Source organism: Corvus cornix, chromosome 1A (genome assembly GCF_000738735.6).
Source record: "Corvus cornix cornix isolate S_Up_H32 chromosome 1A, ASM73873v5, whole genome shotgun sequence".
NCBI classification, from domain to species: Eukaryota; Metazoa; Chordata; class Aves; order Passeriformes; family Corvidae; genus Corvus; species Corvus cornix.
In genome coordinates, this window is record NC_047057.1 from 33,612,424 (window position 1) to 33,629,642 (window position 17,219).

Genomic DNA, 17,219 nt, shown 5'->3' on the forward strand with positions numbered 1-17,219 from the left:
TTCGAAAATGGAAAGCCATTCTATTCAAGCATGTTGGTATGAAATAAGTATCACAGTGAAAAGGTCTGCAATCCAGGGAACTGTTGCCAAACAGTTTCCATAAGCACTGACAGTGAACCCATGAAGCAATCTCAGAAGTCCTTTAAAAGATGACGGCAGTAAATAATAATGCCATTAACAAGAGAAAATATGGGAGGGGTCTATGTATTTAAGGGGAGAACAGGTCTTATTAATGAAGTGACCGTAACTATCAAGCCAATATGCTGAAAATAAGCTGGCTGTGGTACTACTTCCCCACTCTGAATTTAAGAAGCAATGTAGAAATTAATTTACTGAAGTATCTTGTAGCACCCCCAATGATTGCAACAGTAGAGTCAACAGGTGTCCTTATGTACATCTGCAAGTTTGTAGAGCTATTTCTTAGTAAAACATTTCCCTCTCTGGCCATAGGAATCTCAGAGGGTTCATTAAGACCAAGAAAACACAAAGCTGCTTAGAAATTGCAGAAGCATAACCTGGGGAGCTGAAACAACATTTACAGACGTAACTGCAGCGACAGCTTTGACCACTCAGCATGGGCAGGCAAAGTAAAAGAAAGAAAGAGAAAGAGGTATTTGGTGCTACAGATCCTCTTACCGTGCTCTGGGCCTTTCAGTGCTAGCCGTGTCTGGTGGTGGGGAAGTATCTCCAGTTTGACATTATCTGCTGCATTGGCCAAAAACTGCGTTGCTTCCGCCAGCGTACAGTACTCCATGCTGGTGCCATCAATGGACAGAATATGGTCTCCTACATGTAATGCACCACATCTATATAAAAGGGGGAAAACTTGGTATGATCAGGTATGCTCTTTGCTTGCAAAACGAGTTCTTCTGCCTTCAAACTGGTCATGACAACTATGAACGTGTTCTTTTTTTTCGAGAGACATTTGTGTTTTGTAGGCACTGTCACTGGTCAGACTTTATCTCTATTAATACAAACCTTAAAAACAATTCAGTTAATACAGTATATGCCAAGACATCACTCACAGAACTGCAATGGGGTAGCTGACTCTAAAAATATGTGTGAATGGCAGCAGGATAAAATGAGAAGAGCTTAAGGAGACTCGAATAACTTGGTCACATATCCCTCACACAAGCACCCAGTTCATCATTTTTTGAGTTATAGTTCAAACATTTATTAGTACAAAAGCTGTAAATGATGATGAAATTATGCAGTAGTCAAACAAATAATGAAACCAGGGCTAGCATGGTGACTCTAGGAGTGGGGTAGGGAGGGGGCTATCTGCTAAATCTCGCTGCACTCAAGAGACTGGCTACTGGATGAGTTGAGAAATGCAAACACAGCAGTCAGCATCCCGACGTACCAGTCAAGTGGACAGCTCCTTTAATTGGTTACCCCCTGCGAAATGGGAAAGAACAGAGGGAGAAAATTAAAGCATCCTGCACCATTGAACTGGAGAACACCCCTGGATCAATGGCCGTCACTCTCAAAGTTTCTACTGTAGGGAAAAGCCCACACAGGAGCTGTAGACTCACTGCTACAAGTGGGTGCTACCAAAAGCACCGTTGCCAAAGAGGAGCTACAAGGTAGGGTGGCTGGGGACATGCAGGAGGAATTTGCTGCTGAAACGTAATATTTTAAAAAAATTTAGATAGAGATATGTATATAGAAATATACTGTATATGTAAAAACACACACGCACACACACACACGCACCCCAGGAAAGATCCCACAACTCTGTTCCAGAGGTTCAGACCACTGGGGAAAAATATCTATCTATAATTTTAATGGTTTAAATGGTTTTATTTAAAGGTCTAAATGAAGTGGAAATATTACAGTAAAACAATTTAGAAATACAGAAGCCAGTCTTCCTTATACCCCGCTTGCATTCTAAAATATCAGTAAAAGAATCCAGACATAAGGAGTTCCATTTCACTGTGCCACAAGAATGAGTGATATATTCTAAAAGAACACTTCAAGGTTGCAAAGCCTCAAAATTTACTTCCCTTGACAGCTGTTCCATATGGTGGGCTTACTTCAAGAATTCCAGTGGGTTATGTTTTTTTTAAAACGCTAATCTCTGCCACAGCATTACATTTAATAGCCAGAGCAGACCTCTAAACTCCTGTGTTGCACAGTGCAAGCAGCCAGTCACATATCACATGGCAGCTGGCTTCTGCCACTGAATACGACACAAATGAGCTGAAGGAGATATGTCCTGGAAGGCTTAGACCCTGCAGTCTGGAACAGCAATCTGACAAAGTGCTGATTTTAAGACGTGCAACCTTGAGAGGAACTGCTTCAGTTGGTTTTCTCAAAAAAGGGAAGGTTTCCTTTAAAACCAGACCAAACAGAGAACGAAGTAAAATGGATGCGTGGACCTGCAGTGTCAGCCCTCTGTCACACTCACCTGTCTGCAATACTTGCAGATTTGATTTTGTCTATGACAATGACCTGTTTGTTGCAGCACATCGAGGTAGTTAGTGCAACTCCGAGAGCAGCACCAGGAGTTTTGGCAACTTCAACTAGCAGTGGCCCAGATGCTGTTGCTACTGAATCTGTTAAAATTAGACAACAAAAGATCAGTATTATACCAATGTGGTATTTATGCCATTTTTACGTTTTCCCCACATAAAATCTCTATGGCTATTCTGTTTCTCTAAACAGATAACATGCCGCTTCAAGAAATACTGGAATAGCAGTACTTAAGGTGTCAGTAATCAGCTCTTGATGTTGAAAATGATAAAAGCAAGAGGAAGTTTGTGAATCTGGGATGTCTGAAAGTTTCAGAGTGTGCCAGAATCAGAGATGGACCAGATGAGGGAAACAGGATGTGTGAGTGAATCATCCTCTTGAGCAACTGAAGATAAAAATTACCTGGAATTTAAAACAGACATGCTGGAAAAACAGAATTAATTTTAAAAGTAGAAAATAATCTGAAAAAAATGAGTAAGTGAATAGGTTAGAGAAGGAAGCCAAAGTAATTTTCACAAAAGAAGATGAAGGTCTGTGGACAGCATCTATAATAATCAAATGAAGAAGGTAAAGAAAGGGTCTACAAAAAATCCTTCACAAAAAGAAAGGACAATTTAGGAGAAAATAGTGGAAGTGCAGGAGGTATGACACCTAGAAATAGTAGAAGTTAAAGAAAAATACACGTGAGAAGGTTCAGAAGATTCTTATAACATCCTGTCACTGGACAAAATATTGCCTTACAACAGGACATACACAGTAAATAACCAACACTAAATAAAGAAAACAGGAAAATAAGATGGAGCAACAGCCATGAGTGATGACTGTGGTGAGAAACTATACCCAAGAGAGACAAGTGCTAGACACAACAAAGCAAAAAGCAGGCTTCTTCCTAAATGCCAGAACAAAGCAGGCAGTGATCAGGGTGAAGTACGTTCTGGAGACTGGCTGAGAACTCTTACTAACCAATACCCATTGATCAGTGCAGTAAGAGACAGTAAGAGAAGGTTTCCTTTAAGGATATAAAAAGACTGAGACAAACAAAGTGCTATCAGAAGCCTTTGGAGGTGCTTACAATCAGAATAAGAAAAAAATGAATAAATGAAGACTTATGCTGGATCAAAGTTACCAAATGTCCTGCCAGCAATCAGGAGAGATTGGTATTCACAGCATACTGGAGCCAGCTGTAAGGATACAAAGACAATATTCAATTGTGATGTGTCTCACCAGACACTAAGATTGAAGCTGTGTAAGAACTGCACTTGGCTTCCAAGTATGGGGGAGAGGACAGATATAAGATACTCAACTGAGTCTTAAATCTAAAAAAATAGTCAATAAATGTAATACTGACAGAGAAGAGACTGAAACTGTATTATCACACAAAACTAACAATCTATATAATGACACAAGGAATTGGACGAGAAAGTGATGACCACTCAGTGAAGGTGCTCTTCCTCGTTAGAGTGATGTAGGTAAACTGCATATAAAAATGGAGTGAAAAAAGGTTGGATGAAATAACATGCAATACCAGAAAAGTGTCAGTTAATTATTATAGAACTCCTTTCCCCCCACAATTTGAAATGATTTTTATATTCCTGCTGGTTTGCTTTTTTTTCAAGTTTGAAATCTGAGGGTTTGAATGCGAGATTCAGTAAGTTTGAAAGTGGTCATTAAATCTGAGTGAATAATATTTGTGCCAAACTAGGGCTGAATTTTTAAAGGCTCAGCCTTCACAGGCACTACCAAAATACAAAATGCTCCACAAGCCTGAACTGATCTTTCAATTCTGAGCTGAAAGAATAGAGTCCACCCAGTAGCATTTCTGCCTGGAGCTTCAAGCATTAAGTAGCTTTAATGCTGGATGAACTGCCCTCAGCAGCTACAAGTTTTCCTCTAGTAACCAAAGAAGGAGTTTATCACAGTGAAATTCCTGTCTTAGATGACTTGGTTTAGGGTCTAAGCAAGGCAGGGTGCATGCAGTGCCTTGCATACAGCCAAATAAGCATGTGCAGCAGAGCAGAATTTAAGTATTCCCTACTCCCATTCCTGCACTGAGGAACAATTACTTTCATCTTGAACATTCCAGTGGTTTCTGGAGCTAGACACAAGTTTCACATTTACAAATATATGGGAAGAAGATTCAAACAATGTTTGTCGTCAGTACCTTGACAAAGGTTTTAACTCACATTGATCCAGAAAATGGCAAAGCCCAACTTGCACAAGTTCTTTCTGCAATGGTTGCCTTGAGGAGAGGAAACTGAATGGAAGTATCTGTTGAGAATGTGTAAATCTTTCAAGATGCTGGTCCTTTTTCTAGTTACTTGGGAAACTGCATAAGTACAAGCAGCTCATGCCTGAGTGTTATTTCCCAGGTGCCTGTTGAAATGCACTGGGAAGGCAAACCAAGGCAGACAGGATGAATAAATAAGATAACTACATTAGAGGAACCAGAAGAGAAGAAATGGAGTGTGTCTAACAGTGGGAAAGAAGGAAGAGAAATCAGAAGGCAATAATCAAGCACACATTCTCTGACAGAGAAGAATTAGTTTTTCATGTTGAAGTAAAGCATGGATATGAAAAATGAATCATACAGGTATGAATTATTCATGTGTGAAGATGTTTCAGTCATTAAGATATTTACACCATGACTGAAGCACTTACACACTACGTTGATTTATTGACTATGTAATTACATAAGATACACTGATGAATATTTGCGTGAAAGACACTCTAGATCTTTGATTTTGTTAATAATTTTTCTCATTTTAGAGTACTGCATCTCAATCACTACAAGAGGCCTGATTAAAACCTCCCAGAGGAAGCAGCATTGCTTTCTGCATGCTAATACATTTCTTCAGCTAGATAGCAGCACACCTTTTTTATTTGACAGCTTAAATTACTGGCAACAAGGGGTTTTATTCTGGATATACTTTTATGATATGTAAATATACTATATGATATGGAAAAGTTCTGGATAAAATAAGCAGTGTTACCAACCTCCTCTGCCTCAAAAGATAATCACAAGTCATTTTGAAAGTTGAAAAATGTATTTTTAACCTGATAAAGAGATCACATTACATATGTTTCTCTGTGTCCTTGTAAATGCATACATCTGTTAATCCTTACTGATCCTCATGGTATGTGAAATCCAGGTCAACAACTCGTGGGTGGTGGAGGACAAAAACCACCAAGATTCCCACCATGGGGAAACCAAAAAGCGAGCTGCTTGTATTAGGCAGCAGAGGATCTACATGTGAAACAGTACCTTTAAATGCCCTAGAAAGGGGAAAGCTTCAGTCATAGCCTGCAATCAATAATGACACTAAATCCACAGGAAACCAAACTCTTTTAGTCAATGACGCTTTTTTCCCCTTTCCTTTTGCTTTCCTTTTTTTCCCTTCTTGTACTTAAAGCCAGGAAGTACTGCTATTGAGCTTGTTCCTGTAGGAACACGGAGCTCTGTTGCTACTGTGCTCTGCAGCTTCTCACTTCTCTAACTGCAAGGTTTGCAGTGCTTTTTTATTTTTTTCAAAGTCATGGCAACACCAGGTACAAATCGTTTTTTTGATCAGCTTAAAAGAGCTTGACACAGAGGAAGGCTGTCAAAATAGATTTTGATTCTAAAGATCTAGCTGGACCAATTGAAACCCACAGCTTCAGAAGACTGCTATTGACCTCTCCTGGATGCTGCTGTACTTTATAGCAATGATGTGACAAACAAGGGGATATCTTACTATCTCACACTAATTTTCCAAGCTTCTTCCCTATTAGGTGTTCGCAGACTAACACGTTTTTCACCTTAAAATTGTAGGTCCATGTAGCCTTCTCTGCTGTGATTCTCTGACTAAAAGTAGTCAAAAAAAATCCAGCAAGGTGCTGGTTCAGATCAGAAAAAATGCGTAGGTGCTCAAACCTTGTAGTTCCTTCAGTGCCAAGTTTTAACACTTTCGTAGCAGTGCCTTCACAGATCTAAATGTGCCTCACTTATGTTAAAACCAGAAGACAGTTTTTCATAGAAATAATTTTTCTTGATCAAAGAAGTGTGGTCTCCTACTCCTCACATCTTTTTTTGTTCCCTTCATACAAAATCTTTCCAGCCTACAAATAGCAAGTATGGTTGGACAGCTGGACTTGCTGATCTTAGAGGTCTTTTCCAACCATAACAATTCTATGATTCTAAGTAAAGCAATCTCTCCCTCAGTCCCTTTTCTCCATTGAGTTCTTGTCTGTACACTTGAAACTTTATTTTCTTTATCCTTTTCTGTAACCCTAATTTTTATATCCAGTACCTGTGTGCCTCATTTTCAGACTAGAAGATCATAGAAGCATATCTTAGTGAAGTTAAGGAAGATTGTTAAGAACTGGAAAAAAACCTGAAATCTTTTACACTCTTGCCTTTAAGAGCAAAAAGTTGGAACATTTACAGAAAATCATGATTGAAGAAATCAGTTTCAATCCCCTCATCACTCCCAAATGCCTTAGACTATATTCTTGCTATCCTTTGCTCTCTCTGTGCTTTTTTTAATTCATAAAAATCAACGATCCTTTTCCAGTACCCACTCAGCAATCAGATATGCAGCAGCTCTGATGTATAAGGGACAATCACTGTTCCCCAAAGAACCTGTTGAGTAAATTTTCATAGAAGGACACTCACAAATCCTTAAATGCAGAAATGCACCACCCTTTCCTTGAACTTGCTTTCTTCAACAAAACCCAACAGAATGCAGGGGAAGGATGTGTGTGCATTTGTGTACACAAGCCAGTGTGAGTTCCAGAAAGGGTCCAATACAAAACACTCCATTTCAGTCAGTTCTTACTACAGAAAGGTTGAGACATCCCAGCAAGCCACCGTCAGCACTCAGCACACAAGCAGAAGGTACTTAGAAATGGCAGTGATGAGTCTGGTGTGTAAGGCACAGAATAAGCAGCAAAATCTGTGCCTTTATTTGGCATCTCAGTCTCATCTCAGTTGAGAATAACATACAATGTTGGTTGCCCAGAGAAGTTGCAGAATGTTTTGAAGAAATCCAAGTGCTTGGGTTTTTTCCCTTACTTGAAAGAAAAAATAAGTAGGAGAAGCTCTTCTGTACATATGTATCTATTTAGCAGGTTGCCCAGAGAAACTCTGGTTGCTGCATCCTCAGCAGTATTCAAGGCCGAGATGGACAGGGCTCTGAGCAACCTTGTCTAGTGGAAGGTGTCCCTGCCCATGGCAGGGGGATTGGAACTGGATGATCTTTAAGGTCCCTTCCAACCTAAATCCTTCCATGATTGACAGAATACTCAATGGCAGGGAAAGAACAGCAGGTGTGGTTGTGCCAGTCCACTCAGAATCAGCATGCTAGGGATTAGCCCCCCTGTTTTCTGTGTGAAGAAACAAGAGTTGAGATGTTAAAAGCTTTTTGCTTTTTGTAACAGAAATGGATAAAAACACCATAGGCTTACCACCATGAGTTTTGAGTATTTGCCATTGCTTAGGAAGCCAGATTGCTGAAATGCAAAACTCAAAGCCGATATGTATCTTACAGGGCACTTGAAATCCACAGCTAGTTGTACAAACTTGAGACCAAATAACCAATGCAAAGAACAGGCAGGACTTCAAACAGACTTGATGAATTTAATTTCTAAGACGTGTGGCTTTAGCAGCGACACTCTCCATACAGACCATTTTGCAGGGTCCTTTACAGTACTGCTCAGCTGACAGCAGAGCAACATAAAAGCACTCAGGGACTCTGTGGGCATTCACATCCACTTTTCTTCATTAACCCACATGACTATTCATTACTGTCAGGCAGTATCTTAAACTACACTTAATGAATCTTGTCATTCTCTGTGTGGTTTTTGTATTCTTAACGACTATTTCTTTTATGTGGATACCAGCCCAAAAAACCTACTTTTTTGTGTCCATTAAAACATTTTCTCTGTAAGACTGATACACTGAAAGTTGTCCCAGCTCCTCACAGTCCAGTGGCAAGAGTGCATTCCTAGCTGTGACAGTAAGATTCATAATCCTCTGTCATGCTGTGGCTCCTCTATTTCCCTTCTCATGTCTCCCTGAGACTGCCACAGATACAGGCAGTCAGCTTGCCTGCCTGTCCATGATCTCTCACAAAACAAGAGCCACAACCAGAAACAAGTCTGCAAGAGAAAGATCTGCTGCAAGTAGGGAAGCTTTTCTCTACCTTCCGCCTTCCTTTGTGCTTCCATCCACTTACATCTTTCTTCTTTTTTCTCCAGGTTTCACCAAGTCACAGCTGAAAAGTGTTCACAAAACCCTACTTTTGGCCCTGTTCATCTACATAATAAAGCACTTAGGCTATCTTGCTAACATTTTAAACTTCCTTTGTAGGGGCATTTTCATTCACTTTTTTACAGCAATTGGATGACTAGCCAAGTCTCTTACAGAGAACTGAGTGAGGGTTATTTAAATATTAATTTGTTTGGGTGGTGGAGGTGGCGGCATGGGAGGTCGCTTATTTATGTAACCTCCTTTCCCTGTACTGCAAAGATTATTTGGTCTCCATTTCGCAAAGAAAGGATATAATTATGTATTTTTAAAGATGATCTAATTAAGAAATTGAGATTGGGATCATGGGCCAATGGTTTCAAGAGGGAATGTAGCAGCAAGGAAGAGAGGCAGGAATAAGACATCTGAAGTGTTTAAAGGCCACAGCAACAACATTCAAGATGCCCTACAGCTGGGTAGCACCATATCACTCATTCAGAGTAATATTACTTGATTCCTCATACGTTTGTGACTAAAGGTCATAAATGAACAACATACAGGGCATGATTCATGGTCCTGGCTTTGGTATTCTGTTCTACTAATACTGCATAATGTTTGCACCCTGGCTTTGCTCATGCTTCATTTAGCAGAGTAACCTTTTATTTATCTCACATCTTATGGGCAAAATAAAATCAATGACAGCTAGCAAGCTCTAAAAAGGATTTCTGGAAAGCTAAGAAAGCTGTGAACCTGTTGGAGTAGGTCCAGTGGAGGGCCATGAAGATGCTCAGAGTGCTGGAGCACCTCTCCTGTGAGGATGGGCTGAGAGAGCTGGGGTTGTTCCGGCTGGGGAAGAGAAGGATCTGGGATGACCTCACTGTGGCCTTTCAGTACTTGAAGGAAGCTTATAAAAAAGATGGAGAGTGACTTTTTACATGGGCAGACAGTGACAGGACATGGCGGACCAGTTGTAAACTAAAACAGAGATTTAGTTTAGCTGTTAGGAGGAAATTCTTTACCAGAAGGTGGTAAAGCACAGGTACAGGCTGTCTAGAGAAGCTGTGGATGCCGCATTCCTGGGCATGTTAAAGGCCAGGTTTGATTGGGCCCTAGACAACATAATGTAGTGGGTGGCATCCCTGCCCATGGCAGAGAGGTTGGAACTAGATGATGGTTAGGGTCTCTTCCAACCCAAACTATTCTATGATTCTATGAAATAGAGTAAGCTGGCAATATATTACAAGTAATATTTGCCAAGAAAGGATGGCAGTTTTTAATAATAAAAAAATGATTTAAAAATTAAATATTGTTCTTGTTCAAAGTGTCAGTGTCAGTCTCCAAGGCCTGACTTACAATATAACATAAAATATGTGCGCTCCTTCTGTTCCCTTGATTTTTTGGGTATTGCATGTTTCAGGCAGGGTGTAGGATGAGTAAGAGCTGTTCTAATTTGACCTGGCTGAACTAGAAGGGCAAAAACAGAACTAAAAAAATATATACATATATAAAATAGTGTATTTTCCATTACTGCAAGTAACAGGAAAGCACTGGAGCTGCTGGTCTACTAAAACTGAAAGAAAGATTACGGAGTTCACAGGAAAAAAACCATGAAATTGCTGCTAAGGAAAAAAGACACCAATGGCATTTTATACCCTCTCACCTTTAGAACAATCAGATTTCAAAAATGATAAATAGGAATAATTCCAAGAGGATGCCAGCAGAATGAACGATAGCCAAATCAGAGAGACCTCTCAACCTCAGAATGAAAAATGGAGACATTATTCTCTAAACAAATGTGCCACCTATTATCCCCCCTATACACAAGCAATTTAATATTCTTGTCAACTGACTGGCACAGTCTTTCAATTTTCCTCTTGTTGCCTAATTCTTGCAGCTCATTCATATACCTCTAATTCAGCCAAGTTCTTCAAATCAAAAGCTTAGGAGCTGCCTTTACCTAATTTTGTACTTTGCAACCTTAGCCCCACCATCCTTCTCAGCTAAGAAATGTCACTAACTAGTTGAAGAACCATCCCTGCCCTCAAAATGCTCCCACAGTCTGGGTGTGAATATATCCAAAATCATCTTGGGATTTTTTCAGACTTCCTCTCATGTTCAGACCATAAAAGCCTGCCTAAACTCCTTTCGCTCAAAAGACTTCCCCCAGTTCTCAGGATGCTGCCTCTTCCTATTAATTGTTTCAAACTCACACCTTGCACTAGGCCCCTTCCCTGCTCAAAAGCTGTATAAAATCCCAATCTCTTAATTTATCTGTGTTTTTCTTTTCATGTGCCCTCTTAATTTAAAACACTATTTGTCTACTGCACAATTTACAGCACAAAAATGACTTGGTATATGACACCTGTACAGAAAATCCTGGATCTGCCTCTTTGAGGATAGTCTGACTGCATTTTAAATAAGTCCAGGCCCTGAAATTTTCTGCCTTTGCAACCTCAAGAAGGAATACCATACAGACAATTCAGGTCTTAAAGAATTCACTTAAAGAACTATTAAGAAGTCAGATCTCTACCCCTGATGGCAGCCCACCATTTCAGAACTTGGGAGCCTATAAGTATATCTTTATGGTAGTTTGGCAACCTGAGCTTCAAATACCACCTTTCCATTGAAGGATGGCTCCTGAAAACTGCCCTTAAACACTATATAGCATTAGATTGATTGTGAAATGTTTGCAGAAGTCAGCAGTGATGGAATTCTGACTGTGTTTCATTCCAGGAATGAAACTTACAAAAAATTGTTTTTAAAAACCATCTTCCAAAATGAGACAGACTTCCAGAATGGTGCAAATAATAAGTCCTCTGCTGAGGCCCTGCAATACAAAACACTATTTTTTCTATTGCACAAAGCATAGATAAAATCAAAAAAACACTGAATCACAGAATGGTTTGGGTTGGGAGGGACCTTAAAGATCATCTAGTCTCAGCCCCTTGCCACAAGCAGGGACACTTTCCACTAGACCAGGCTGCTGAAAGCCCAATCCAACCTGTTCTTGCACACTTCCAATGATGGGATATCCAAAACTTCTCTGGGCCTGATAGACAGATACATATGTCCAAGACAACTTCCAACACTTTTTTTCCTCCTCCAAGGAGGACAGGAAATAAAATGCACAAGAACTTTGATATCTTCAAAACTCTCCATGTCTTGCATAATTCTGTGTCTGACTAATCACAACAAATAGAACAAGTAAGAGCAACACAATCTGCACCTCTGCCAGCAAACTAAGACACAGCTGGTGTGTCGAATTTTACATCAGCCAACCTCAAAAGCATGTCCTTAAGTACACTATAGATAATATAAAGAGCTGCAGTGCTCATCAATTATGCCTACTTGATACAAAGTCCCTACGCTTCATCTAACAGGAACAGTAATAGTTTGAATAGGACTGGATTCTCTTCAAAAGCCTACAGAGCACAAAACCCCTCACTGCTGTCATTCATAGATGGGAACAAACACTGCGAACACCCAAGCACCCAAACTTTGCATTGAGCTGACAGTGCCCATGTGTCCAAGGCTCCACCGGGATGAGGAATCTCAGATAATCCCAAAAGCTCCAAAGCTCCAGAGCAAAGGTGTGCCATGGGTAGTTTGGACACCTAGATAAGAGAACAGTTAAGGCAAATAAGGACAAGTCAATGCTGTGTTAGTGAGATAACTCAGCTGCCCCTCTCTCTGCCACAGTGGCGGGAGCTGAAGCCCTGGAAACAGCGGAGCCACATAAGCAAGATGCTGAGCCTGTGACAGCCACTCCTGCTTGTCAACAGGATGAGTGACCCAAGCACAGCCCCATTCCATACAGCTGGGCTGCTTGGGGTACGTGAGCTGCACAACTGGACCTTGCTCAGGGGTCCTCTGTACTGAGACATACCAACTTATACATTCGTGGTTACTTATTATTTGCATGTGTTAGTGACCTCTGCACAGAAGCTAATTGCAGTCTCTGCCTTGGAAAGCTGACCTTGGGTGTGCTTCTGCTAACATTGACATCAACTGACTTGGTTTGGTTGAACAGGCAGGAGTTTCAGACTAGTCTAAAACTCTCCTCTGCAAAGCCTATTAGCTAACTATGAACCAGAAGAAAAGAAAAATTAAACTGTACATTCCTGTTCATAACAGATAATACGAGTTTCTAATCCTACAAATGTGTATATCGGTACCACTTTTTTCACCCGAAACTTTGGTCTCTTCCATAATCTGTGCTCTAGCACAGATGTCTTAAAAATAACTGATGCATTGGCACAGCCACAGTATAAAAGGCTACCATGCAGAAGGTCGAGGCTGAGATCTGACCTGGAGATTTTTGTACTGAGGACCAGTGAGAGTTTTTCTGCTCTCAGGGGTTGCACAAACTGGTAAAATGAGTCAGAAAACATTTTATTAACTGCCCTCTCTGCTTTGGTAGTGCCTAAGCAGCAGTTCAGTAAAAACATTTCAAATAAACAGAGAAAGTAGTTTAGGTAAATTGCCCTTAAATCCAACACAGAAGCCATGGTTCTAAACATAAATGCTTTGATCCCTCATTGCAAAAGTAATCTAGGATTGCCTATGTATTTCCAGCTTTTCCCTTTTCAGTACTTGCTCCAAACAATACAGAACAGTACTACTGGGAGTATTCACACATTTAAAGTGAAAGAAAGTTTCTATATCCCCTCTTCTCTGCAGCATACATTTCCAGCAAAACCAATTCCCCACATTTCTGCTCCCAAAATCCCAACTAAGCAATAACCTCTAGAAACTCAAGTGGCCCATAACTGTTAAGAGTCATAGCAATGAGAAGGGCACTCTATCATCTGCTACTCAGCAGACAGCCTGCCAGCTTGCTGCCAGGGTCACCTTTGGCAAGGTTCCCATGTGGCTCCTCCTTTGCTGCAGGACAAGCCATTTACCTCCTGCCAGAGCAGCTCCCACTGCCAGGCTTGGAGGGGCTCCAGGTTCTCTCATGCCCCTGTCTGGTGACTTTTTTCTTTAGCAAGATGTTCCAGTGCTTATATGAGCAATTAAGCAATTACTGAATTTATGTAAAGGAGAAACTGTGAAAAGCCTTCTCCATCTGTGTTTCTGTTTGTTTCTTTGGTTTTGGCTGGTTTTTTTTTTTTCTTTTACCAGTGAAATCCACCCAAATTTACCAAAGCTGTAAAGATTTTGAAAAATTAGAGGTCACAGTGTTCAGAAGACTATTCCATACAATGCTGCTGACCTGACCATAACAGAAAGACTGTGCTTATGTAAGTTGTAAAAAACCCCAAATGAGAAGTTGATTAAAATCTGCAGAACATCAGTATAAATCATCATAAAAATACATGTACACCAATAAAGATGAGAAGCGTCTGTTTACAAACAGAAGGACATTAAAAGGAAAATATTACGGTCACCATGTGGGCACAAAGCACTTCAAACCTAATGATCCCCAGAATGAATATTGCCTGGATGTACTTATTTTTACCTCCCTTCTTTAATTAAATAAGCACATATACTTCCTTCTCCAAGAGCCTCATGTGGAAGGTAGATAGTGAATATTAATGAGTAGGAACACTTTTCCCTTTTTTTTCCATGCTCATGCCTTAATTATTACACAGTATTCTCAATCTTCTCTGAGCATATGTGGTGGGGGAGAGCTGTTGTATGCTGCAGCCACTGAGTATTCCCTACAACACACATTTATTAATGATTTTCTCTTACAACCACACTTTAGCGCAAAAGCATGGTGTTTTCCCCACTGTAGAGATAAACAAACAAGGATGAAAGAAATAAAGGTTGAAAGCATCCATTTGTCTGGAGAGGACAGTTTAAGACACCTATGTTGGGGTTCACTGTACCAAAATGCAGACCTCTGTAGGGCAGACCTGAAGTAGCTACACCTGAGCCTAAACTCTCTCTACAACCATCCAAGAAAACTGGCATTTGACAAATGTGTTTCACCTGCTCCAGTTTAGGCATCTGCATCAAGATGAGATCAGCTTTTTTTAGAACATTTCTCTCAGGACTGTTTTTCAGATCACTTAGTACTACGCAGCGTGTGACTGTGGAAGGTAAAATGTATGCAATCATTCCAATTAAAATTTGTAATGTAACATATGCACCAAGGCATTTGAGTAAGGCTGCATGGGCATCTTTAATTCTTACATTTCTAATCCCTGAAGAGCTGAACTGAAAGAAACTTTGCAAACACAAGAAAAAACTTCTCCCATATACACAAAATCTTTTGGAAAAGCTGACACAAAATGCTGCTTCTCCTGAGCACACTGAGCTGAGCTGTACTGTTTCAAAGACTTCCAAATGTAGCTAAGTTTGGGTGGATATTTACTGGGATAAGCAGAAGAGACTTTCCTGGAAAAGGCTTTCTGTCCCTCAACCAGTACCCATTCAACTGCATGTCTGTTTTCCAGTGCTTCAAACAGACGTGTCTTTACAATGCGAAGTTTCTCCAACTTTCTCATCCTAGGCAAAACAACTTTCTCTAAATTCATTCCTGGAAATGGCAGAACAATTTTGCCTGAAAGTGCTTCACAAGAAAATACAAAAAGCAGATCTAGGCAGTTACCTGGGGGAAGGTAGAAGAGGGCCACAAGAAAAGCCTTAGTGTAAACTGCTCAAGTTTTCACTGTTCTTAAAATCATGGGTTTAACTGTGAATCAGTTTACGGAAGTATCAAAAAAGCCCTTCCTCCAGCAAGGGCGATCTTAAAGACACAAAGAATGGACAAATCCTTTCTTGTTCACTTTCCCTTTGCAGCTGATTTCTAGTTTAAACATAGCAGCTGATGCTTCTCTCACATTCCATATCCAACTAAAGAATGGCAGGATGTACTGAGAGAGACCACCAGCATCAATGCCTTGCCATGATTTATAAAATCAAATGCTGACATTTGAAATCTGGTCTGTTATGTGAAAGCCAAAAAATAAATAAAATTAAATGCATGGTGGCTGTTCATCTTATCGTTTCTTTGGCATGTTCAAGGGTAGAGACTTTTGCTGTGATCTAGATCCAAAGTGAGATGACCTCTAAAGCTTAGCCCAAAACTGGCTATTTCATGTGTGTACACCCCGTTCCCATGCTAATGCTAGAGTAGCAGAAGAGAAATATCTTAGCAAAGGGGTGAAGAGAAAATGGGCCTGGCATGTTCTTTTCTCATTAGTAGAAAGGAGAGGACTGAGTGGTAACTGGGCATAATTAAACATTTTAAACAGTACAATTTTAAAGTAATCTGCATCAGTCAGGTCTTTGCAATACAAGTCTTTTCTACACTTCAGACTTGAGTTGGCTGTAGAATCCCTAATCTTATGTTAGCAAGAAAATAAAACACTGATTCAGTGGTGTAAACAGTGCTTAAATTAGAAAACTTTTATGCTGGCAGAATACATATTTGTTGTTATAAACTTGGTGTCCATTTGGTGAGAACTGAGGAGGGGGACAAAGAAACACAGGTCTGCTATTTCCCTTAAAGCAAAGCTCTTCAAACATAGGACATGAGTTTATTTTTTTGCCTTTGGGTCCTATTTTAAATCCCAGCTGAAATCAATTAAAGAAGGTCTTCTGACTGAGTCAAACAGGCTTGGACTGGACCTCAGCTAACTTCATGAAGGCACCTGACCTACAGATCAATGATTCTTGTTCTCCTAAGCACTTATGACAACACACTGAAGTACTGCTGTGGGATAGGTGTTAGATGCAGCTTCATGTGCATGCAAAACCACTAAATTCTGTAGAGATAATCACCTAGCAGAGCATATTCAACAATCAAGACAAAGGCATTTCCTAAATTAAACATTTATTTTCAAAGAAGGAAGTTAAATGTAAATAACAGCAGCTAGGTGTAAACTGCTGGTGGCCTCCCTGAGCCAAAAAATGCCATGAAGAATTGCAGGGAGAGATGTTTTAGATTTTCTTTGCAGCTGTGGGGATGTTGTGTCAAAATCCTATTAAGGACAGAGAAGAAACCACAGGGTCTGTGTGTCTGCAGTTCAATTTTTCTTTTTTAATTTTCTTTTTTTCTTTTTTTTTTAATTTTAAGCTTCTTGAAGCCTTTAGATTTCAATCAAGAACTCAGGCAAGATTACCTGAATCAGCAACAGCCATTGAATATAAAATAAAGGATAAAGAAAAACCCAGTGAGGAGTTTTTAAAAAAAAGTGTTGAGGGATTTCCTAAGCAATGTAAGACACATCCCAAAGCTTTGCCTCAAGGTATACATATTACCATCTTTTAATGTATACAACCTTTGGATTATCTGGCAGAAAAAAGGGAAACTAACCCTATAATCCAGCGGCAATTTGGGTTAGAGATGTCTGTATGTAAATACAGTACAATAGGAAACCTTATCCTAAAGAGCCCCTTCATTCTCATTAGCATCCCCATCTCAGCTCCCCTGTTGTCTGCCCCTTTTTCTCCCCAGAGCCTCATTGCCTTTGATGCCCTACAGCCAATTTCATCTCTTGGCAAAGCCCTACTCTGCTTCCAGTTTCATGGAGGCAACCTGAGAGTCTGGGTCACCACATGACTTAGG

General features: G+C 40.1%; 1 protein-coding gene across 13 annotated transcripts in view; it reads right to left on the minus strand.

The window, feature by feature from the left end:
- The window catches only part of GRIP1 (glutamate receptor interacting protein 1), a 323,666-nt gene that overhangs the window by 47,014 nt on the left and 259,433 nt on the right, over positions 1–17,219 (minus strand). For all 13 annotated transcript variants that reach the window (XM_039570238.1, XM_039570235.1, XM_039570240.1 and 10 more), the window contains 2 exons: positions 2,411–2,558; positions 637–806 (listed from right to left, as the gene is read on the minus strand). In XM_039570238.1, coding sequence (XP_039426172.1) covers positions 637–806; positions 2,411–2,558 — 318 coding nt within the window. The remainder of the gene's footprint in view (positions 1–636; positions 807–2,410; positions 2,559–17,219) is intronic.